The following is a 22,089-nucleotide window of genomic DNA, read 5'->3' as shown; positions in this document are numbered from 1 at the left end:
TGCATTACGTGTTAATACTGCATTTAGTTATATTCCCGATTTGTAATGAAAACAAAACTGATCACTTGGCGTACGGGATGGGACTTGGGTCAGATTTCTGATATTATTCGTTCATATGTCCCGCCGTTATTCTCGCCCGCCGCGCGACGCGCGTACGCGTCGTATGATGGTACTACTGGTACTACTATTACCTATTACTACGCGGCAATTGTCAGTTGCGTCAGCTGATTTCTCATTTCTCATTTACTTATTTGCACGGAGGCACGGATCAGCACGAACGTAAACAGTTTTGCATCGTCGTCAACATTGTCAAATTTGTCTACCATAGCTATTGAATAATCGATTGGAATAAAAATGACGCGGCACGCAAGAAATTGTACAGCGGGAGCAGTGTACACTTATCACGAAAAAAAAAAAGATGCTGCCGCTTCAGGTTACGGGACAAACAGCCACAGGGTTGGCAAAGATTCTGTCAAAGATTTTGATTGCTGTTGTTTGACTTTGCAGCCATGTAGAAATCCCGTTGTAACGTAAGTATCTAATTACTTTCTGGAAATAACGATTAATTTCTTGAAAACTCAAATAATTGTTGGTTAAAACTTCAGACGCGATGGTTATCTCTTTGACAAGGAAGCTATTCTGGAATATATTCTAACCAAAAAAAGGGAGTACGCGAGACAGATGAAAGAGTATGAAAAACAAAAACAACGGGATGAGGTTTTGTGAATTTGATTTTTACTCAAACCTATATCTTATCTTAAATCATAAAATCCCTTTGCAACTGCAAAATTGTCCTTCATTGTTTGCGGATAGTTCATCTGTATAAACGTAATTCGTAAAAAATCTTGTTTTTGTGAGCAGGTTTTTGTTGTGTCACACATTGAGAAATGTTTTGCGTCGCTTATTACTATAAAACTTTAACAAAAATAGGAAGCATCCCGGGAACAAACGGTAAACGAGGAGTTGGAAAAGCTTCAGAACTTTTTGAAAGGAGAAAAGAACATTGTGTCACGAGTAAAAGGACAAGACAAGCAGGAAACTGAGAGCGGTCATTCTGTATCAAACATGACCAACGGGCGTGACAAGAGTTTACCCAGTTTTTGGATCCCTTCGAAAACTCCACAAGCCAAACCTGCGCCTGTCAATAAACCAGATAAAAATATTTATTGCCCAGAGAGCGGACGTGTTTTGAAACTGAAAGATCTTATTCCGGTTAAATTCACAGAGGTCAAAGATCCTGATGATAAGCAAGCTCTTATCGTCAAACAAGCTCGTTACATGTGTCCCATCACGCATGACATTTTGGGCAACAATGTTCCCTGTGCGGTTATAAAAACTACGTAAGCGTCTTTTGGTGAAAATAGCTGTAAAAAATATTCCAAATCGGAGATCGACCGTTCATTGTTTTCAAATTCAGAAAATTTAATCGAAACACTTGAAATTGCAGCGGAGACGTCGTTACGGTAGAATGCGTTGAGAAAATATTAAAAAAGGATTGGATTAATCCACTGGACAATTCCAAAATCACTGAGAACGATATCATTTTGCTTCAGAGGGTGATTACATTTTTAAAAATCCGATATTATTAATTTTTTTTTTTATTTGATTCTGTACCCCCCCTCTTTGTACTTAAAATTTTGAACTCAAAAAAGGATATTCGCTTCGTGCACAGGGTGGAACCGGCTACTCCGCGGCTAACGATCGTCTTGAGGGAAAACACGAACGTCCAGTACTTCAGGCTTAGCGATATTTAATGAAATGTTTTTTTTTCATCTAGTTTTACTACAGTTGTAAACCACTCGAAACACGGAATATTTTAATAAAACCTTTCGAAATGCAACACTATGTACGAATAAAATTTATAAATACGAAAATATTACCGACCATAGGTAAAGTAGATCACACTGTCAAGTGCTGCCATCGCCGTTATAATCCAAAAAGGTTGAGGAAACAACTGCACGAGTTTGTTGTCGAGCGTCGATGGCGATCGGATCGGGCGGCAAATCATATAACCCGCAACTCAACAGTATTTTTCATCTGCTCAAACTTCCAGTCGATTTTCGTCGTGTGTTTGTATATCCCCGCGTGTTTGCATGTATTCGATTTCATTGCTATGATGAGAAGCCACTGGGACTCCATATATACGGATTCATGGTTAATTTCAGGTGAGTGTATCAGTCATTTTCATATAGAACAGTTTATATGCGAACGAGGGTGGTAGTATAGTGTCTTATTTTTCGTATCTACAGATCAAATACTGTTTAAAAATGTTTATTTTTATTCCTTCATATATCTAGATTCTCGAATATAAAAATACTGCCCGCATATACATGAATGTGTTATAAACAACGACGCGTAAAGCCCAAATTGATAAAAAATATTAGAAAAACGTTCGACGTCGAAGCATATACATTTATACCGGCATTGGTGACGAGATTTGTTTGAGAAAAAAAATTGTTAACTTTCTTTGAGGACAGCCGCAACTACGGTCCGTGTAAATGAAAAAAAATTAGAAAGAAAACCGCGAATTCCACCGCGCGATCTGAGCCAGTTTCGCGGTGTACAACAATAAGAAACAAAAAGGGAAGAGAAATATATAAAAAAAGAAGTCATACGTGCGAGTGTTATTTCCGGAAATGCTCCGCGCTCATTCGCATTGTATTTTCATTATTTGCTACGACTCTATGTGCGCAAAGCGATAGCCGCAAGCAGAAATTGAGTATGATAATTATAGACGACGGAATATAAATTACGATTTCAGGATTCCGCAGCTCGTCGGAGATGATATCGACAAGAATAAGTATTGTAGTCGCTAAAATCAAGCAGATTGTAATAAAGCGCAACAACTTGAGAACTTTTCATAACATATCGAACATCGATATATAGAAAGGCTCAAGTCTCGTTATTCTTCGACTCAAAGCGCGTTGCTTTCGCCCTTCTCTCCGAGTGTATATACGGAGCATTATATCGCGTATCCAGGTACAGATCAGTGTCTTTCTCTCTTTCCATCTCTCGCTGAGCCAGCTAGTATATGAGAGAGCTCTCATTATGCAATTTCCACAGTTGTAGAGTCGTGTGATGTATATATACATATATATCGATCGACGTGGTATCGTAGGTTGGTATATACACATAAGCAAAGAGCGACGAAGGGGGGCGGCGGCGGAGCGGTTCGCGAGATACGTTACCTCATATACGAAAACAAAAAAAGTGTTGCACACGTTCACGGCGGACATCGCTCGGTCATATTCCCACCGCGGTGGGCCCTCGGAGTAGCAGCAGCAGGGGGCGCGAGGGCTGTATTCATCAATTAAAGCGTTCGCGTTTAGATTTTTTCTTCGATTCATTTCCTCTGCGATCAATGAAACGAAGGCGCAATAATGAGCGAAATTTAAAAGTTTCGTTTCTCGCGTCGCATGTGCATAAAATAAGTCGCAAAAGAGCCTCGGTTATTGAAATAAGGAAAAACGGCGACGCGTAAAACCAGGAAACTGGTTTATTGAGGATCGAGTGAAATAATACGATGAATCTCGTATTTGATGGAAACGAGAAAACGGAGACGAAAATTGGAATAAAAATGAATATAACGAATAGAGTATTCGTTCGATTATTAGGCCGAAAAGTATACGTTACACCTTATACATAGAGGCGCGAGTGTGCTTACGGTATAACAACGCGCGTATACGAAGAAAAACTGTGGAAATATAAAGAGGGGAAAAACAAAGCAGGAGAAAGAAAAAGAAGCGACGGCGGCGGGAACGGCAGCGACGAAATAAAATAAAATTCAATGCTTATCTCGATTGTTGAGAATTCGCGGTATACAAATCGTCGTTGGATCGAGAGGTCATGAACGAGAAAATGGTGATATAAAACGAGAGCTTGAGCCGAGTGTGAGAAAGAGAGAGGCGATTGTATCGCTAGTTGAAAATGCGTGACAGAAAGTCACGCATAGATAGGAGGTTTGAGACGTGATTCGCGCGATCCGTACGATGCTCGGTCCGAACTCGCGCGTACTCGCCGGGCCGGGACTCCGGGACCCGGGACAGAGGAGAGACCCTCTCGCAACGAGCCAGCAGGGAGGGTGACAGCGGAAAAAGAGGCTCTGGGTGGGGTGGGGGGGGGGGGGGGAGCGGTCGCAGCGAGCGATACTCCGTAGCGCTGACGAAAAGGTCGAAGCGTTTTCAAATGCAAATCTTAGTAGTATGTTGATATCGCGTCGTATCGCGGACGCGCCGGCGGTTCTAGAACTCTCGTACGCTCTCGAGCTGTATTCAATACGAGTCACTAATATACAGGCCAATAGGACCTTTCTACCGCGCACTCCTTTTCTCTCTAATTCTACCATATTTCCTCGCTATTCACGCGACCCGCTAAAATCCTCTATGGCTCAATGTCATATCATTTTCTATGAGCATTGAGTTTGGACATAATTCATTAATAATATTATATAAGTCGACGAAAGATATTGTATGCGATTTAATATACCCAGCAGCAACGCTTGTACGCGACTAACTACAGAAAGACAGAATTAAACTATATATACTACGTTCATTTTCTTCTCCCTCCCGTGATGAATTGTCTGTCGAACGCGTAATTCGGATACACAAAAAAACACGCATGCGGAGTCCCTTGGAATCTTTCATCAGAATTATTTTCTGCATTTTCAAAGAAATTCCGATACAACGAAGACGATGAAAAAAAAAAACGTAATTCTATAATTTATTGCAACGAGTCGCCCTCGATTCTGGCGATTTTCAAATAGTACCTGCGAAAGTATTGTTTATCCGACGCTTAAATAGGACTTTGAATGATGAAATACGAATGCGGGGAGCGCGGTAGAACTTTCAAACTCGTTTTCCGGAAAGCCAAATCGAATCGTAACGATATATAAATTGCAAAATATTGTGCAATGCAATTGTCATTAATATTACATGATTTAATTTGCCTTAAGCGTGAACGAATAAACGGCGTTGTAAAGGGATATACAGTCGTTGAACGTTCAACGAAGGGTTGTATAAACAAACTTGTCTTTGGCAAGACGAGATGTGTCAAACGCAGATTATTCGTATCTATGGACGAGAAGACGGGGACCTCGCTAGTTTACGTAATCGTGGCTGTTGTCGCCGCACAATCAAATTCCCTTTCCATCGATTTCACTAATCTTGATTCAGGAAGAGGCATGGCATATTTTCCCTAGTATCCGCTGAGCACCGCCTTCGAAAATCTAAATAAAAATCACATCCTTCCAGCTCTCGAATTCTTTACAACCTTTATATTATCATAAAAATCACCTGCTCGTTTTATCTTTTCCACCCAATCAAAGTCTAAATTTGCATCGACTCATATTCCTCCGGAATTTCGGTCGAATTGAATTTGAGAAATTCAAGGAGTCGAAAATTTTTCACTTGACGCAGCTGAGTGAAAAAAAATATTCACGCCCCGGCTTCGTCTCACCTCAATCATCGTATAGATTGCGCAACTTGCTGCTGCTGGTCAAATCGCCCGAGCGCCGTTCGATCGATCCTCGAGCATCTTTCGTCCTTTACAATTCCAAACAATTATAAATATGTAGCCCTCTGTTTTGAATTGGAAACCGAAACTCGTGCTTCTCACCGTGTTTCAGAGTATTATAGCCTCGGTGCGTATAAAATCTGTGCGAAAAAACCTCGTCCGCGTGCTCCTTATTTTCATTTGCCTAATCACGATGACGATTCTCTCCTCAAATTATTTTACTCAAATAAAACCGTGCAGTCTCTTCGCCGGGGAGCAGGAGTCAGGCAGGAGTTGCTTTAACGAGCGAATTGGAGGAAAAAATAATAATAAGCGGGACTTTATGACGACGCGACGCGCAGCATTGATAATTCGCGAGGAAGAAAAAGTCTCTCGACTTACTTTGACACGAAAGCGTAATAACAATAAGTCAGGAGCCAATTAAAAAAAAAGGTGCATGGCTTCGCGGAGAAACGGAGAATCATTTGATCGCGCGACGCTAGGGACAAGCGGGAGGGAGAGTCTCGGACCGCTGGACCGTGAGGAAGAATTCTTCTTATTCCTGCTTGTGAAAATGAGAATTTTTCATAAATTCCACTCGGATTTTCGAAATAAAATATTTTCTTTCGACGGTTTTTTTTTTTTTTTATTTACGGAAAGATTACGCAATTGGGTATCGGCAGATTTTCGACGTGACGGAAAATAATCGAGGAAGCGAGGAGAGAAAACTGCGTTTTGCCGCAGGCGTTAGATTTTTCTCGTTCTCGCCGTATCCTCAATGTCTCGACTTACCAATCAAGCGAATTTACCCGATACGATTGGAATTACGCTGCTTCCTCGGAAGAAAAAAAAAAAAACAAACCTCCGCAAAGGAATTCTCATTCAGGGCTAATATAAGGCTCAAATTCATTCGCGAAGGTCACTCGTATACCGAGACGAGTGGTATATAGTAAAAAAAAAAAAAAAAAAAAAAAAAAAAAACCATATGTCAACGGGTTCGTTGATCGCAATTTTCACATGTCACGATGTTGAAAAAAGACTCGTCGGTTATTGAAATTTGTTTTCCCCCGAAATCATACTCGCGAGTGAAAAGCTGCCAGCGCAGCGTCAGAATAGTAAGAATAAAGAACGGAAGAAGGATTCAATTCAACTTTTTAGAAAATTGTTGACAACGCCCCCGCTTGCACTCGGACGATGATGGAGATTTTGGCTGGTCGAAAACGAGGGACAGATTAGAAGAAAGAAAAAAAAGGGACGAAGGTAGGATAGAAAAGAAGAGAAACGCGAATGTCGCTAATGAATATAGAGAGCGCGCGGTGAGTTCAAACGGGGATCGAACGGGCCGAGTTGGAGGCTTATTGGAATCGGCTAATCGGCTATACGGAGGATAATGATGATGGCTGCAACGGTGGACAAACGCGGCGTCAACCGATCGGCTCCTGAGTCCTCTTTTGTGCAACTGCAACGCACCCGCGATATCGCGAATACAGGGTGTCCTGCTGTATAGGCACGTCGAAAACTTGCATTCGCGTTGTATACCATATTTCGAAGATAACGTTTTATTAATTATACTTTCTCTTTTTCTTCCTTTTATTTTTTTCTTCTGCTCGACCGGAGTTTCCCAGGTTAATAATTATACGAGAAGGCTCGCGCGGAGGGAGCAGATCAGAAAAATGCAAAAGACCAATCTTCGAGAGCACAGAAAAAAAGTCGCTAAAATACCGCTTTGTTATGCTGGTATATATAGGCAGCGCTCGAGCCTCGAAAGTGCACATGGCTGTTGGCTGTTTTACGACTCGTACTTTTTTTAACCTCTTTCAGGACTCGCTAATAAATATACTTACTCAACGTGGTTCTGTACCGCGTCGAAACTCGACATGCGGTAAAAAGAATAATCTTCAATAAAATAAACACAATCCTAGAGAAAGAGAGAGGGAGGGGGGGGGGGGGGGTGGGTGGGGTGGGAATGAAAAAGGTCCAGGTTTGCGATGATTACCGCGGATTGGACAGCCTGTACATGCGTCAGGGCTTATCGGTACATACGTACAAAGTCAATAATCCAAATGCCCGGATTACAGCTAATAGCTAATTAATGCAATTAACGCGGATCATCGGTCAGGATAGAGTTGATCCTTCGCATCGGTCATCCTCGGGCCAAACAACAAGTCGTACGATTTCGCGTTCAAAACTATCTAACGTCGTGATTTTCTGGAGGCCCTCCCTCCACCTCCGCCGTCGTTCAGCCAACTATTTTGAATCCGCTGACCTTCCATTCCTCTTCGACGTATTCTCTATTTTTTTTCTTCTCTATCTTTCCCATTCCCATTTCCTCTTGTTCCTTCTTCAAACTTTTCTCATATATGCCAAGTATACTCGATCGTTCTTCAATCTCGAAGACACGAGTATTATGCTGTTGGAACGATTCGCCGTATAAGAACCCGCGCTCGTTTTTCCATCCAAACACGCGGGGGGAGATGTACGCGTCACCTGCTCTCGCATTCCCCGTACGATTTTCCGCTCATCTCCCCCGTTCCTTGGTCCTACTGAGAGTAGGACCAAGGGCCACTTTGTCAGCTTCTCGTCTCGCGTGAATCTCGCTTGCGAGTCCCTCTGCTAAAAGTTGTCGCGCGCGCGCGTCGTTCGAGCCCTTTTTTTTTTTTCTTTTTCATATTCGAAAGAAGAGTTTGCTCAAAAGATATAGCGGAACATCGCGACGAACAAAACGAAGACGGCTCGAATATGAAATTTTACGAATAAAATCGGAACAAAATTCCGAGTCGAAGGCACATTTTTTTCATCCTATGCTCCATTACGTCTGTCAAGTTAACGCTTCGCGGTACCTGAACAAGGATTTATATAAATCAGAAGTGGATGAAACATCATTTATTGATAGCGAAAAAAAAAAAATAAGTACAAAAGCGATCCGCGGAGACTTGACGGGGTTTTTCATTCTCTCGTACATTCAAGAAATTGTTGGAACTATAAAGGGGAGGACTAATAAGGGGAGTTTGTCGTATCAACGCCCCGGTCCCGTAAACGTCGATGAAAAATATTATCCGGGAATTTCATCGCTCGTCGCGGTAGGACCAACCTGTGAACGTATATACATTCACGTAAATTTGAAGGACGAATGCGATAACACGACTTCGATGCCGCCAAGTTATTCGAATCGTCTTAATTTATACACGCTACATGCTGCATGGTTAACCGTTATTCGTGAAGAAAACTGCAAAGCTTCGGGTATTTATAATTATCGCGGATTCATTCGGGGGAGCAGGGCGGGTCGAATTTTTGTCAAGTTTTCTGCTAATGCGTGCGCGTGGTAAAGTAGCAGGGAGGAAAAAAAGTATAAATGCTATTTATAGAAGGTTTTAGGTTAGTTAAAATTTCCATTGATATTGGGCTTGACGTCATAATATAGCGGTCTCGTTCCCTCGCGCTCAATGCGCCTGTGTCGCGGATATATTCGTAAGTCCGATGCATACACAACTCGATTCGAGGGGAGACGAAGGGAGACGAAAGAGCTGCGGGCCCTGGTCCAATCGTCGATTGGGTATAGTTACGAACCCCCGCGGAGGACGATGCTTGCGGGTAACGCCGGAGAGGGTGGCGACCGCCCTTGCAGCTCGGCGGTGCTCCATCGACGGGTATATAAGCGGCGTTGCACGCTCGGCTCTCGAGTCACTCCCACCTGCGCCGTCACACGCGAGCACGTGTCTTTCGGTCGGTGTGTATCACAGCGTGCGCGCGTGTCCTGTGCGCGAGCGAGAAAGACTCGCGCCTTCTCCGAGAGCGCGCGGAGAACTCTTATACCTATCCAATTCGAGTTGAACTCCCGGCGAGTAGTCCTCTCGTAAACTGGCGTCGAGAAGCAGATCCTTCTCGTTATTTTATAACAATCGAGCCTACGGCTCGTCCTCGATCGTCGCATTTTATTCCATCGCGTTCTCCTCTCGTGGCAAACTATTTTTCATTTTACCTCTGATCCTTTGTTCAGCCGCCATTTTGTTGGCCAAACGATTTGCCAGCGATAATAGTCGACGAATCAACGAGACGGGGATCAGTCTCGCGATCGGATCAAAAAATTTCACGACTCCGAACTCGACGAGGAACCCGTTAGCCAGCACCAACGGGACGATCGAGAATACTTGTACCGAACGAGAGACCGGCCATTTTGGTCCCACCGCCGGGATATCCTGCAAATCGACCGTAAAATCTTACGTTTCTCAGTGGAAGAAAAAACGCGCTCAAGTACGTGAACGACGTCGCGGAGTTCCCGCTCCGGGACGTCGCCGACAGCATCGTTATCATCGGAGAATCGGCCGGAAGCGCACCATTCGACACTGGCGGCGAACAACGGCCGGCAACCCGGACGGGCTCCCTCGGTCCGACGCGTCGAAATTATTGCGCCATCAACGCAACTCGGACTCTCCCGCTCTCAGATTCCTCCACAATTTGGCTTTTCTCTTTTTACCGACGGTAGCCATATTTGCCAAACCAGCCGCCAAAATTATCGCCCTCTTCATCGGCCTCGTCGATCCTCTTCTTCGCGGAGATTTCACCATTTTTACCGGAATATTTCGATCTCTCCGAAATCCTGCTTGCCCCAATTTTAACGACATCGAAATTCGGCATTTCGCCTCTCAAACTCACGAAAGGACTTTTCATCCCAATTCCCACTCGAATCACCGCTAAAAACTCGCATCTTCGATCCTCCTCGTTGCGCTCGTCGTTGTTCGACTCAGCCCGCCGAACAAAGCGCGCTTCCACGATGAACCGCTTTCAACGATCAACCAAAAAGTCAGCAGTGGTGATCGCCGCGTTGTGCCTCGCCGGAAGTGCTTCCCGTCGGAAGATCCAGCACACCGCGACAAGCGACCGCATTGATTATACTATTTGAAACATTTATTTCTTCATATTTTGCGATAATCGCGCGAATCTTTTGAGGAAATGGTCGCTCAGGACATGGCACAGAGCTACAATCGGCTCTTTCACACGAACCAGGAACCCCAAGAATTCATTTCCTTGGATGAACTTCCTCCCCCCCATCGTATTCACAACGAGAGCCAAACTTGTCCGCGCCAACATCAATGGCTCTCGACATCCGGCACAACCGCCCATCTTTATCCATCTTCCGCGTTGAGAAATTGCCGGAACCCCGACGACGAGCAAGACGACGCTGACGTTGAAAACGACAACGATTCTGCTTCTCGATCGACCAAACATGTTCAACAACGAACTTATTACAATTTATCCTCCGCCATTCAACGGTGAGTTTCCATTTCAATGCGTTTTTTTTTTTTTTTTCTTTTTCCAAATATATCCAACGTTTCTTTCATCGACCACAAAAACCAATGAAATAATTTTGAAAATATATAACACATCGCCGCGAGAATTACCGAGCTCAACGACGAGTATACAAGTCGACCGTTGCGGCGATCAGTGCGAAATTTGTGTGAAAACTATTGTTGATTTATTTTTCTCCATAAAATTATTGTAAAAATTGTGTAATTCTTGCAACGAACTACGCGACTATTCGATCGAAGCCTTTTTCCGGCTTTTCTAATTGTACACACATAGCATAGAAAAATTCAGTGAATATTCAGAAGCTGGACGCGCAACTGCTTGAATTACGAGATTCACCGAGGTTGAAGTCGCGTCAAATGCTCTACTTACGTACATCGCTTGTACGTTTTATCCAAAAGAGCTTTTATAATATATATACCAAAGGAATTTTTCAAGTTGTCGATACAATTTTTTCATTCAACAGCCTATTATTTAGACGAGCAATTGAAGGGAATATAAAAAATTATACGCAGCGAAGGAAGACGATGAGAAACGGCTTTTCCGAATGATGCTAGGAATTTTCCATTGACAGGAAAGATTGAGATTCAATAATGCGTCGAAAGACAAATTAGAGCTCAATATCCATTCATGCACGAGACACGAATCTCCATTTCTTTTCTCAATAGCAATAAAAAAGCATCACGGCTGGAAAATGCACTTTGACGAGTCGTCGCTGCGCTCTTATTCCCTGCTCTTCCTCTCTCTCTCTCTCTCTCTCTCTTGTTTATATCTGTTATAAAAAAAAAAACGTGGTATTAGTGCAATCGTCGTTACGTCACTGATGTATATATACCAATGTACGCGGAACTCGTTGAGCTCGTGGAGCACGCGTCGAATCGACTAGACGACCTTGATTGTACGAACGGAAGAAGCTCAACGAAGAGAAGAGAAAAAAGCGAAAGAGCAAACAAAAAATCAACCAAACAGGATTGCAACAGAATAATCGGCTGACGATTCATTGAGTTACAGTGATTCCTGCAGCGCCGTTTATTTCGGTGGAGCTGATAATAATTCAAGAATCATCGGTGATAGGGAGACGGGAGCCGTCGACGATCGTCAAACGTGCAACAACGATCCGAATTTAATAATCGATCCGATCCACACCGATAATGACAGCAATTCCGAACAAACGACCAACAAAAGATCCCGACCGATTTGGGCTCGGGTGCGGGACGATGCGTTGACGAGCGGCGATAATCATCGACGACGACGTCATCCTCATCATTCGCGACTCGAGAATCGATTTCAAATCGACGACAGTCCCAGCTTGGACGAAACAAACTCCGAACCCTGTGACGATTTTTCACCGGGCCTTACGAACAAACGAAAAATTTCTCTACAGTAAGTACTCGCTTCCGTCATCTTCGAATTTTTTTTTTTTTTTTTTTTTTTTTTTTTTTTTTTCAATCGTTTTTCTCCGTTTCAACTTTTTACCGCATATTTGCTCCAATTTTATTTTCATAGATTGACGCGCTTTATTCATTTTCGCGAACCCATACACTTTTTCACCTTCTCCCTATAGCGTGAAATAAGCCGGAAAAAGTAATATCTTCTCGAATTTTAATGACGTAACACGTCGAGTTAATATTCGTCCAATCAAACTCCGATGAGCAAGGCTCGTCTTGTGATCTATGAAGATCGAGTCCCTCGAGAGTCTTTTCCATTGGGAATGTTCCAAACGACTCTTTGAGGGGTAGGACATTTGTTTTTATTATTGTATAATAGTTGATGAGAGTCGGAAATAATAATAAATTGTTGAATCGCTGGTGAAAAAGTAAATAAATATATAGGGAAAAGGAGTTTGGTGTGGTGGAAGGGGTTGCGCACGTAGCTCGTGTGCAATCGAGCGAAGAGTTCGAGGTGAGAGAAGCCGGACAAAGTCGTTTCTCGACTTTGCCAAGTTCAAAGCGTCAAAGGGGCAAACCTCGAGTACGTCAGAACCCTCCGAAGTTTACGAAGACGGAGAAGCAAATGTGAAAGCGCGAGAGAAAATTTGTTTCACCCAGCATAACTTGCTGTGACAAACGTATATTATTTTAACGAATTCAGGCTAACGATATAGAGTAAGAAGCGGAATAAAATATTGTGTTTGGTTAATATTCATTAATTTTAGTTCATTTTTTTTCGCAAGTATAATTCAACGATTCCTCGATTCAACAATCGAGGAACATTTGAATTCTCATCTCGGTAAAACGTGTGCTTTCGATAAATGAATACATGATATCGCGACCTTCGATCGATCCCGATATTCGCCGGTCTAAGAAATAAATCATCAAAACTATTTTTATTTTATGAAGATAGGCGCAAGAAAAAATATTGAAAATGATATTGTATGCGCAGGGACGATAACGAATCGACGGATGCAATCGGTGACGAGCCAAAGTTCGCCAAGCCCAACACCGATAGCAAAAAGTGAGTATTTTTTTTTTTTACATATGAGATTTTGAATCGAGAATGTAAAAAGTATAATATCGCATGCGCGTGCGATTTGCGAAAGCCGAATGTAACAAAAGGTGATGATTGTGCGTATGGCCTTGACCCACCTTGTCTCGGATCATGTTCGACACCGCGGCATGGCTTCTCTCAACGTTTACACTTACGCGTATACTCCCCGGATTAACTATACGTGTTTATATAAAATGTCGATTCCGCGCTCGCGATGCTAATTCTCAATATATAAATCCTCGCGCGCTCTATTCAACATATCGGAATAATAAGAAAGAATTGAAATGCGCTTGCACCTTTGTCGCATGAAAATTTTACAAGATTCTTCCTTCATCAAGACTAGATTTATAATGCTCGCGCTTTTTCAGAAATATGTCATTCGATAGGATTCGTTATTCGAGTTTAAATCTGTAGCGATTATAATAATTCGAATACGCTCTGCTCTCGCGTTGAGTTACTTAATCATTTTTATATAAATCTCGTTTTAACGAACGGTCGAAACGACTCTGTTTTCGTATTAGACAAAATCACAGCGAAATTGAGAAACGGCGACGCGACAAAATGAACACCTACATAACCGAACTCTCGGCGATGATACCCATGTGCCACGCAATGTCAAGGAAGTTGGACAAATTGACCGTCCTCCGAATGGCGGTGCAACATTTAAAAACAATCCTCGGAGCGGTCACATCTTATACGGAGGTTCATTACAAACCTACTTTTATCAGCGACCAAGAGCTCAAAACACTCATTCTTCAAGTAAGTTCAATAATTCATGCATCGCTCTGTCGCTTTTGCATTTCACGCATTTTCACGCATCAAATTTTTCATTCACCATAGCGTTACTAAGAAAAAAAATTGGTGTTGTTGTTGTTTACTCGAGACGATTTTTTAACAACTCACGGTGACATCGAATAAAAGTATTGTTGATAAATTATTACAATAAATATGACGAATCCAGCATGAATATAAATATGAAAAGGGAAAATATCTAACGCGCTTCATCGAAAACGACGTCGCACTCGTCACATCGGAGGATATCCACGCACTTGTGAAAATTGTACGTCTTCGTCGCGCGAAACGTTCTCCCGAGTCTTCTATACATTCTCCTATATATACACATACGCTCGTGCGTCAAACTTAGCAATTGCATAACTCCCGAGTTATTACCCTACGGCTGGTGCTACAGGAGCGCGAGTCCTTAGGCTCCCTCAAGCCCATACAAAGTGTCGGGGAAGCCTCAGTCATGAAATTTATACATATACAGTATCTCGAAACACACTCACACACACGCGCGGATCTTGGCCAAGAATTTCTCTCTTTCGTGCATTTCTTATCGATCGAATAATGTGTCTCGATGACTCGATTGAATCTGCTGCGAGAAAAATTTGGAGGATCGTCGAGTCGTCGTCTGACAGAATTTTTGTGCATAGTTTTGAAATTTCTATTATTTTTCTTAGTTATAGAGGATTAAGTGTATGCGAGTGAGAGAGAGAGAGAGAGTCGACGAGGGCGTGCATTGTAGTGAAGCAGATATGTGGCAATACTAGAAGCATTATGTGTATAATGTTCTTGCGTTTAAATCTCCGGGCGCTCTTATCGAGGATCATGCTTTCGAACGAACGGATTTACCGGGCGGTAAATAAATTATATTACAAACGTAGTATACTACACGTTATCCTAGAGAAGGTGACCGGCCACGCCCGGCATACCAGACCGACTCGGGTCACCGACGCGTGCACACCGCGCTGCGCGCCAACACTTGCGAAATTACATGCTCGTTATCATTGTCCATTTCCTTTAAACCGCTTTTTTCTTCTCCTTCTTCAATTACCAATTATTTTTACGTCCTCATGAAATCCAATTAAAAACTCACTAACGCTTTTTTTGAAAAACAAGACAAGTTGAAAAAACGGGAGTTACGATTCAACCACTTGCCAAGGTTGAAGTTTTTATAACCCGATGATTCGAAAAATTACAGCGATTTATTGTTCCAGGCAGCCGAGGGATTTGTCTTCGTTGTGGGATGCGATCGAGGTAGAATTTTATACGTTTCGGAATCTGTTTCTCAGATTCTCAACTACACACAGGTAATAGATTAGAAATAAGAGGGGGGGGGAAAAAAAACGATGAAAACTGTCAAAATTTGTTTTTGAGCTTCGTTTGTTAATCGAGTCCTCTCGTGGCGATCTTCGTAACAGGATGATCTCTTGGGACAGAGTTGGTTCGACATTCTCCATCCAAAGGACGTGGCCAAAGTGAAGGAACAACTTTCTTCGTCTGATCTCAGCCCGCGTGAGAGATTAATAGACGCCAAGAGTGAGCAGCACACAATTTTTCTTCTTTTTATTATTGTAAAACGCTTGCCTATACGTTATTACGCGCACTGACCAGACGCGTTCTCCGACACTCTTCCATTCCCCCAACTCGTTCGAAATGTCAGTAGTGCACAACCATCAATTTTTTTTTCATTCAGGTTTTTCACACATTTGGCATTTATCGCGAATCCTCACTTAATAAACACCAATTTCATAATCTTCATAAATTTATCGATGATGAAGTTCTTCTCGTTATCCGTATAAGCTCGATAGATCGAATTTTTTGCGTTACTCAATGCTCAACGCTACTAGCTGCTGATCATTCGAATCTATAACGAGTCTCCAACTTTTTCTATAAGATTTTTCGTCGATCAAAAAAAAAAAAAAAAAAAATCACTTGAACTTTAGTTGCAATTCAAAGAGAATTTCTCTTGCCCGAGTCTTTGTTCGCCGGGATGTTCTTACGCGTATTATAAATTACGGGTATCTTCTTAGCCATGTTACCTGTCAAAACGGACGTTCCTCAAGGAGTTTCAAGACTGTGTCCAGGCGCGAGAAGATCGTTTTTCTGTCGCATGAAACGGAAACTCGACGTTACCGGATCTTCCGAAGAATCTCAAGTCAAAGAGGAAGCTTATACCGGGACGAGATGTCACAGAAGAAAAAAACAACAAACCGTGGGTGAGTGCGCTCGTCCTATTCGTCAAAAGCAATAAGAGCGATTTTATAAATAATTCATCAAAGATCGTTCTTCGTCCAGTTTGCAATTGCGAAATAAATAAAAATCGATTTGATATTAGAGTTTGGTTAATTGCAGATTGGAAATATTGCGTGATACATTGCACCGGGTATTTAAAATCTTGGGCGCCGGCGAAAATTGGCTTGGAGGAACACGAGGGTGACGGGGATGGTGAAGGGTGTAGCCTCTCCTGTCTCGTTGCAGTTGGACGAATACAGCCTGCATTGCCGTCTTTATCCAGAGGCCCGAACGCTGCACCGTTGAAGACCGTCGAGTTCATTTCACGTCACGCCATCGACGGAAAATTTCTCTTTGTGGATCAGAGGTATCCGTTCAACCAATTGCCTCTATCTTTCCAAACTTTTTCAATTATAAAAATATTCATCATTTTTTCAGGTCTACTCTCGTTCTTGGTTTTTTACCGCAAGAACTTTTGGGCACTAGTTTGTACGAGTACTTTCATCACGACGACATTCCACATTTAGCCGATTCTCACAAAGCTGCCCTCCAAGGAACCGAAAATGTCATTACCAGGGTAACGAGTTTATCCATAAAGTTTTTATAAACTCCTGCGCAATATACCAATATCGGCAGATTTAAAACAATTATTCAAATTGGCAATCAACGACGGTGTTTTTTTCTTTTTTTTTCAACAATGTCAAATAATACCATTTTCTTCCGAATATTTTTTTATATATATATAGATATACAGGTTCAGAGCAAAGGATTCGAATTTCGTTAAATTGCAGTCGCACTGGAAGTCTTTTAGAAATCCTTGGACAAAAGATATCGAATATCTTATATCAAAAAATTCGGCCGTGTAGTGAGTATTTTCTTGTTTATTTTTAGAGAAAAAAATTAATAATTTATTTTCGATTTCCTTAATACGCGAAATTTCAGCTGCGACACGGGCCAAGTCGACAGTAGCGTAAACAGATCCGAGGGTTTAAGCGTAAAGGACAATTATGATTATTTCGCTGAAAGTAAGCGATAATGCTCTTTGATAAATCTTTACTCTTCATTATTTCCACAAAAAACGTGTCTTATTTGGCCTATGAACATCTCGAACTTGCAGGCAACGGTGGATTGGAGAGGCTAATTTCGAGTCACGTAGAAATGAGTAAGATCGGACGTAGAATAGCGGAACAAGTTTTGGATAATCAAAGAAGAAACGAGGACTCTTGCTCGGTCAGCAGTCCAAATTCTATAGCGCAGGAGCGTGGATCTACCAATACTGAAGTGAGTTATATTCTCGCGCTAAGCTGTTCAATACATTTTGGACCGATTAACCGCAATGGTGCGTGATTTTGCAGTTTCAGGTTACAAATATAGTTGCCTCCGAAAACATTCGAGATATTTCACATTTGACTAGTTTGGGTAGTGCCGAAAATCGTATGAACAGCGGCGCCGGTCAAACTATCGATTACAATCCACACATTGGCCGAGACAGCGTGCACGCTGGCAACGGTATGGCGAATGCTCAAGGTCGTTGTTTTATGAAGCTTTTTAGAATATCATTGAGACAAATCCATTGCAACTGACGTTTCATTATTAAGATATAATTCGGGTGAATTAACGAAAGAGATTAAACGTAAGAGAAAATAAAATTCGACAACAGGTACGCAACCGGACGATGATATGCTGGAAATGATCGGTGGAACAGTGCTCAATGAATCGCCGAACGCATTGCCCTCGGACGGTAACGATGAAGCCGCGATGGCGGTAATAATGAGTTTATTGGAAGCGGACGCGGGACTTGGTGGACCGGTGGATTTTTCAGGATTACCGTGGCCACTTCCTTAACATCGTGATCGTTCGGGTTATATTTGGCATATAATCGTCAAATAAATTAACTTCAACGACATCTCTGCCGAATATTAATACTATACGCGGACATTAGTATTAGAAGAGAAAAATCTGAAGGGTGAAAAAATCAAGGGGTTTTCATCTCGATGCTTTTGCGGCGAATCATCGTAAAAAATATTATATATATTCTCTATTGAACGATATTTGTTTCAACGATTGTTGTTGTATTAGCGAATGTTTCCGTGGCTTCTTCAATCGTCGCTAGAAAATTTTGGCCAAACGTTAATTCATTATGGAAAAATAATAATAATAATAATAATAAACAGAATAAGAATATTTTATTATGTAATATATAATCAACGTCTCGGTATAAAACAAAAATGTTTTATTGGTTCATTTCATTTTTCGTATTTAATCTCTCACGAAATATTTCCGTATATACAAATATATATGTACGCCTGTACAAATATATTTTTATAGATAGACTCTGTGATTATTTAATCACGTTTTCGTCGTAATTTTATCCCGTTATTCGGGAGAATCTACCGGTTCCCGTTTAATCCTTTTCTTCGTTGGACTATTTACTTCCGACACATCTCGTTCCGTTTTTACTTGTGGCACAGTCTCCCCCGAACTCTGCTCATGGCTTTTCTTTTTAGATTTTTTTCTACTCGATTTAAGGTCTTCCACGTCCGACATGAGTTCCTGTTTTATTTCAATATTTTCGTAAATATCATCACTTTTTACTACAAAATTCTCTTCCCCGGACATCTTTCTTTTTCGTTTTTTCTCTTTCTTATTCGGCCTAAAATCTTCGATATCCGATGGATCTGGTTCGATTTTCACTCTCACATCACGGAAAAACTCTTCGGAATACTCAATCGTTTGCACAGTATTTGTCTTCCCCTCCTCCTCCTCCTCCTCCTCCTCCTTCTTCTCTTCTTCCGTTATTGTTTTTCGCCTTTTCCGCTTACTCTTCGTTATCGGAGTTTCGAATGTGTCCAGGTCGGGTTTTACAAACTCGAACTCGCTAGTACTTGTTGTAGTTTCTCTCGCGACCTCTTCTTCGATTTTGTACATTTGCTTGCTCTTCGTTTTCTTGCTTTCTTCTTCCCGATGTTCTTCACCGTTTTCAGTTTCTCGTCTTTTGGATTTTTTCTTCTTCCTCTCTTCTTCTTCTTCTTCGTTCTTTAATTTTTTCCCGTCAGCCGCCTGCACTTTGGATTTTTTCTGTTTCTTCTCATCTTCTTCCTCCTCCTTCTTTAACTTTCTTCCGTCCATCACCTGCACTTTGGATTTTTTCTGTTTTCTCTCATCTTCTTCCTCCGCTTTCTCCTCCTTCTCGCTCTTCATTTTGATTCCCTCGTTTCGATGCGCGTTGGAGTTTGCAGCACTTTTTCTTCTTACATCCACCTCCACATTCGTCTTTTCTTCATCCTCCTTCTTTCTCCCCTTCACTTTGGGTCCTGGCTTCACGTCTATTTCGCTCATAGACCCTTCCATTAGATTTGTTTTCGATCGTTTTGTCGGTGACGCCAGAGTTTCGTTCGTAACCCTAGCTTTGTTCGACACTGTTGGTTTTCGTGGTTTTTCGTCGGTGCTGGTGTCCGAATCGATGCTAGAAGATTTATTTCGCAAAACGCTGCTGGAATATGTTTTTCTTTTGCCGGGAGAATTCGGCGATTTATTCATATCGAAGCCACGATTTGTTGCGCTTCGATCGTCGTCTGAACTTTCCGAATCAACAGTCCTATTTTTACTACGGGTTTGTGCATTTGTTTGTACTATCGTATTCAAAATTGATTTTTTTATTTTTTCATGGTCGCTCGAATCTTCCGAGTCTGACACTGAATTCCTACCGTTCGTTCTATTGATGGCTATTTTTTTTGGATTCGGCTTTTCGTCGACATCTTCGCTCGAACTTTCTGAATCTACAACAGTCTTTTTATGTTCTTTCGATTTTTTCTCCATCGAATCTTTTCTTTTGATCTTGCTCTCACTGGTACACGGTTTTTCTTCGACAATTAACTTATTCTTTTCATTTTTCTTACGCGCAGTACTCAATTCATTGTTCCGTAATAACGAATCGATCTCATCGTCCCCGTTGGTCAAAACTGCACAAGACTTTTTTGATATTTTCTTTCGTTCCTTCAACGGATATTCCTCCTCAACCACTCGCTCGTTACCGGTATTCTTGTTGCTTATCGTATCATAATAAACTTGGCCCATGGTCTCGCTAAATGAGGCAGAAAAGGAAAATGGTGTTCATCGCATCGATTAAAAATACTGTCCAGGGAAGGGAAAATATAATTTCAGACTTCAATTCGAATGGTGTTCACTTTTTTGTCAAATAACCAAGGTCGTTTATACTGTTCGATTGTGAGACTGGAAAAGTTCAAGGATTTCAAAATACACGAATATCAGAATTTCATACTCAGCGATCAGTTCGCCTCGGATAAACGGCAATCTTCCTTTAAAGTCCAAATGAGTCACTGTGAATTTCACTTGTTGGCCGACATAAACGTAATCTCCGAGCCATTCTTGGCAATCGTCATCCTTCACAATGGAAACATTGAAGGCTTTGTGGACTAAAACACCCAAGTGATTTCCAGCCTTTTTGTTTGCGATTCCTTAATCCGTCAATGAAAAATGACATCAGTTGAATTTTCATTTGCAGAAATGAACATTTCACATCAACAAGATTTTGTACAATAATAATAAGTAATAAATGTTGACAGAAAATATCAATAGAGATCGACCTAACAAATAATTGTTGATTAACAAACGATTGATTATAACAAAACTGTTTAACATAGAGTAAAGCATCCAACAACCAGACTTTTCTTTATACAAGTGGCAAAAGTATGAAAGACATGTTTGAAGATTTTTTTACTTCTAAAAGGCTGACTATTGGGTTTGTTTGCCCTATGCGATTGGAAAAAACTATCAATTGCAATTCTCATGAGTTTCATTTTATTACCTTTGAGAGTACAGCCAATTTCAGGCTTGAAAACATAAAAATCTGCCTCAATGTTTACATGGATAAAATGCGAGTCGTGAAGAATGCCTGCTAACGAGTCTAGGAGTTTATTATGTCTGTATGCCAACACCAGACCTTGTAAGCTATTTGATAAAGAAACAAAAAACATCATGATATAAGTTTATGATAAATTTAAAAAATTGAGAGCAATAATTCACCGGGAATAGATATTTTTACGGTTGTTAATTTCAATAAGATTGATCCGCTTTTTTTTTTATCACAATGAGAAATGTATATTTCGTTATTTAAATTTTAAAATACGTACTCATGATCGTAAAAATTAACTTTGGAAGTCAAGTTTTCGCGGAGTGCTCGGTTCAAATCATTCAGTTGGAATGGATGAAGAGAGAGGTGTTTTTTCGATCGTTGAAAAGTTACACGAGCATCTTCGTCCTCCAATAAGCCCTTTAGCTCGAGCATTGTCCATTTTATACAGTTTGATCCCATTTTTATCTTATTGCAGTACGAATCGAGCCAGCATTATTTTTGTGTACAATTAAAAGAATGATACACGTGTTGCTTACAGTATTTCGGAATTCGACTTCTTTTTCTTCTTCTTCTCTTTTTGGCTAGCCTCACGCTCTAAATCCGTGAGTCTAGCCGTCTAGCCTGGCCACTGGTAACAACCGCATCGGCCATTGTTCGAAAGGTTCGAACCACGTTCGAACCGACGATTATTCTTTGAGATTCGCCACTCAGAACTGCTCAGAACTCAGTGACGTCACTTTGTGCGACGATGTGTCGTCGAATGTAAGAAGCTTCTGTGTGCTATAATGCGGAGCAAATTTTCATGCCGAAGGATGGTCATGAGTTACCGATCACGTAATCAGTTGAGTCGGAGAACGGGCAGAAGGGAAGGTGGAGAACGTTCTCACCGATGATATAAACATAGTCCGGAAAAGCAT

The 22,089-nt window shown here is 41.5% G+C and overlaps 3 protein-coding genes across 9 annotated transcripts; 2 read left to right on the top strand and 1 right to left on the bottom strand.

The window, feature by feature from the left end:
* Positions 1-214: 214 nt before the first annotated feature.
* On the top strand, positions 215-1,840 carry LOC122417348 (nitric oxide synthase-interacting protein homolog). The gene is made up of 5 exons (XM_043430786.1): positions 215-530; positions 606-717; positions 931-1,340; positions 1,448-1,556; positions 1,673-1,840. The coding sequence occupies exons 1-5, from the start codon at positions 355-357 to the stop codon at positions 1,742-1,744; spliced, it is 879 nt and encodes a 292-aa protein (XP_043286721.1). The 5' UTR covers positions 215-354; the 3' UTR covers positions 1,745-1,840.
* Positions 1,841-2,030: 190 nt separating this feature from the next.
* Positions 2,031-18,480, top strand: cyc (basic helix-loop-helix ARNT-like protein cyc). Of its 7 annotated transcripts, none has more exons than XM_043430095.1 (14): positions 2,031-2,165; positions 11,806-12,177; positions 13,177-13,248; positions 13,803-14,040; positions 15,279-15,371; positions 15,483-15,600; positions 16,095-16,280; positions 16,417-16,663; positions 16,735-16,873; positions 17,043-17,161; positions 17,239-17,321; positions 17,414-17,577; positions 17,652-17,823; positions 17,957-18,480. In XM_043430095.1, the coding sequence occupies exons 1-14, from the start codon at positions 2,152-2,154 to the stop codon at positions 18,139-18,141; spliced, it is 2,202 nt and encodes a 733-aa protein (XP_043286030.1). In that variant the 5' UTR covers positions 2,031-2,151; the 3' UTR covers positions 18,142-18,480. The 7 variants fall into 7 exon arrangements, with proteins under 7 accessions (XP_043286030.1, XP_043286031.1, XP_043286032.1 ...); XM_043430096.1 differs by having other exon boundaries at positions 2,137-2,165; positions 11,869-12,177; XM_043430093.1 differs by lacking the exon at positions 2,031-2,165 and adding an exon at positions 9,184-10,760 and having other exon boundaries at positions 17,088-17,161.
* On the bottom strand, positions 18,464-21,938 carry LOC122416938 (RNA polymerase I subunit F). Its single transcript, XM_043430098.1, has 4 exons — positions 21,450-21,938; positions 21,125-21,267; positions 20,579-20,774; positions 18,464-20,380 (listed from the first exon to the last, which is right to left on the bottom strand). Exons 1-4 carry the CDS (start codon positions 21,629-21,631, stop codon positions 18,673-18,675), a joined length of 2,229 nt encoding a protein of 742 aa, XP_043286033.1. The 5' UTR covers positions 21,632-21,938; the 3' UTR covers positions 18,464-18,672.
* Between the last annotated feature and the right edge of the window lie 151 nt (positions 21,939-22,089).

The sequence above is a fragment of the Venturia canescens genome, chromosome 10, assembly GCF_019457755.1.
Source record: "Venturia canescens isolate UGA chromosome 10, ASM1945775v1, whole genome shotgun sequence".
Lineage (NCBI taxonomy): Eukaryota > Metazoa > Arthropoda > Insecta > Hymenoptera > Ichneumonidae > Venturia > Venturia canescens.
The sequence above is the reverse complement of the archived record's forward strand: the minus strand, read 5'-3'. Positions and strand labels throughout refer to the sequence as shown.

Bases quoted from the DNA above. Each gene is read 5' to 3' on its own strand.
- cyc (XM_043430091.1), top strand. From the start codon at position 10,441: ATGGTCGCTCAGGACATGGCACAGAGCTACAATCGGCTCTTTCACACG. The intron at 14,041-15,278 runs GTAAGTTCAATA...TTATTGTTCCAG, and splicing joins TCAAAACACTCATTCTTCAA to GCAGCCGAGGGATTTGTCTT. The intron at 17,824-17,956 runs GTCGTTGTTTTA...ATTCGACAACAG, and splicing joins CGGTATGGCGAATGCTCAAG to GTACGCAACCGGACGATGAT.
- LOC122417348 (XM_043430786.1), top strand. From the start codon at position 355: ATGACGCGGCACGCAAGAAATTGTACAGCGGGAGCAGTGTACACTTAT. The intron at 718-930 runs GTTTTGTGAATT...TAACAAAAATAG, and splicing joins AACAAAAACAACGGGATGAG to GAAGCATCCCGGGAACAAAC. The intron at 1,341-1,447 runs GTAAGCGTCTTT...TTGAAATTGCAG, and splicing joins TGTGCGGTTATAAAAACTAC to CGGAGACGTCGTTACGGTAG.
- LOC122416938 (XM_043430098.1), bottom strand. From the start codon at position 21,631: ATGGGATCAAACTGTATAAAATGGACAATGCTCGAGCTAAAGGGCTTA. The intron at 21,268-21,449 runs GTACGTATTTTA...TTTATCAAATAG, and splicing joins GTTAATTTTTACGATCATGA to CTTACAAGGTCTGGTGTTGG. The intron at 20,775-21,124 runs GTAATAAAATGA...TGACGGATTAAG, and splicing joins AATTGGCTGTACTCTCAAAG to GAATCGCAAACAAAAAGGCT.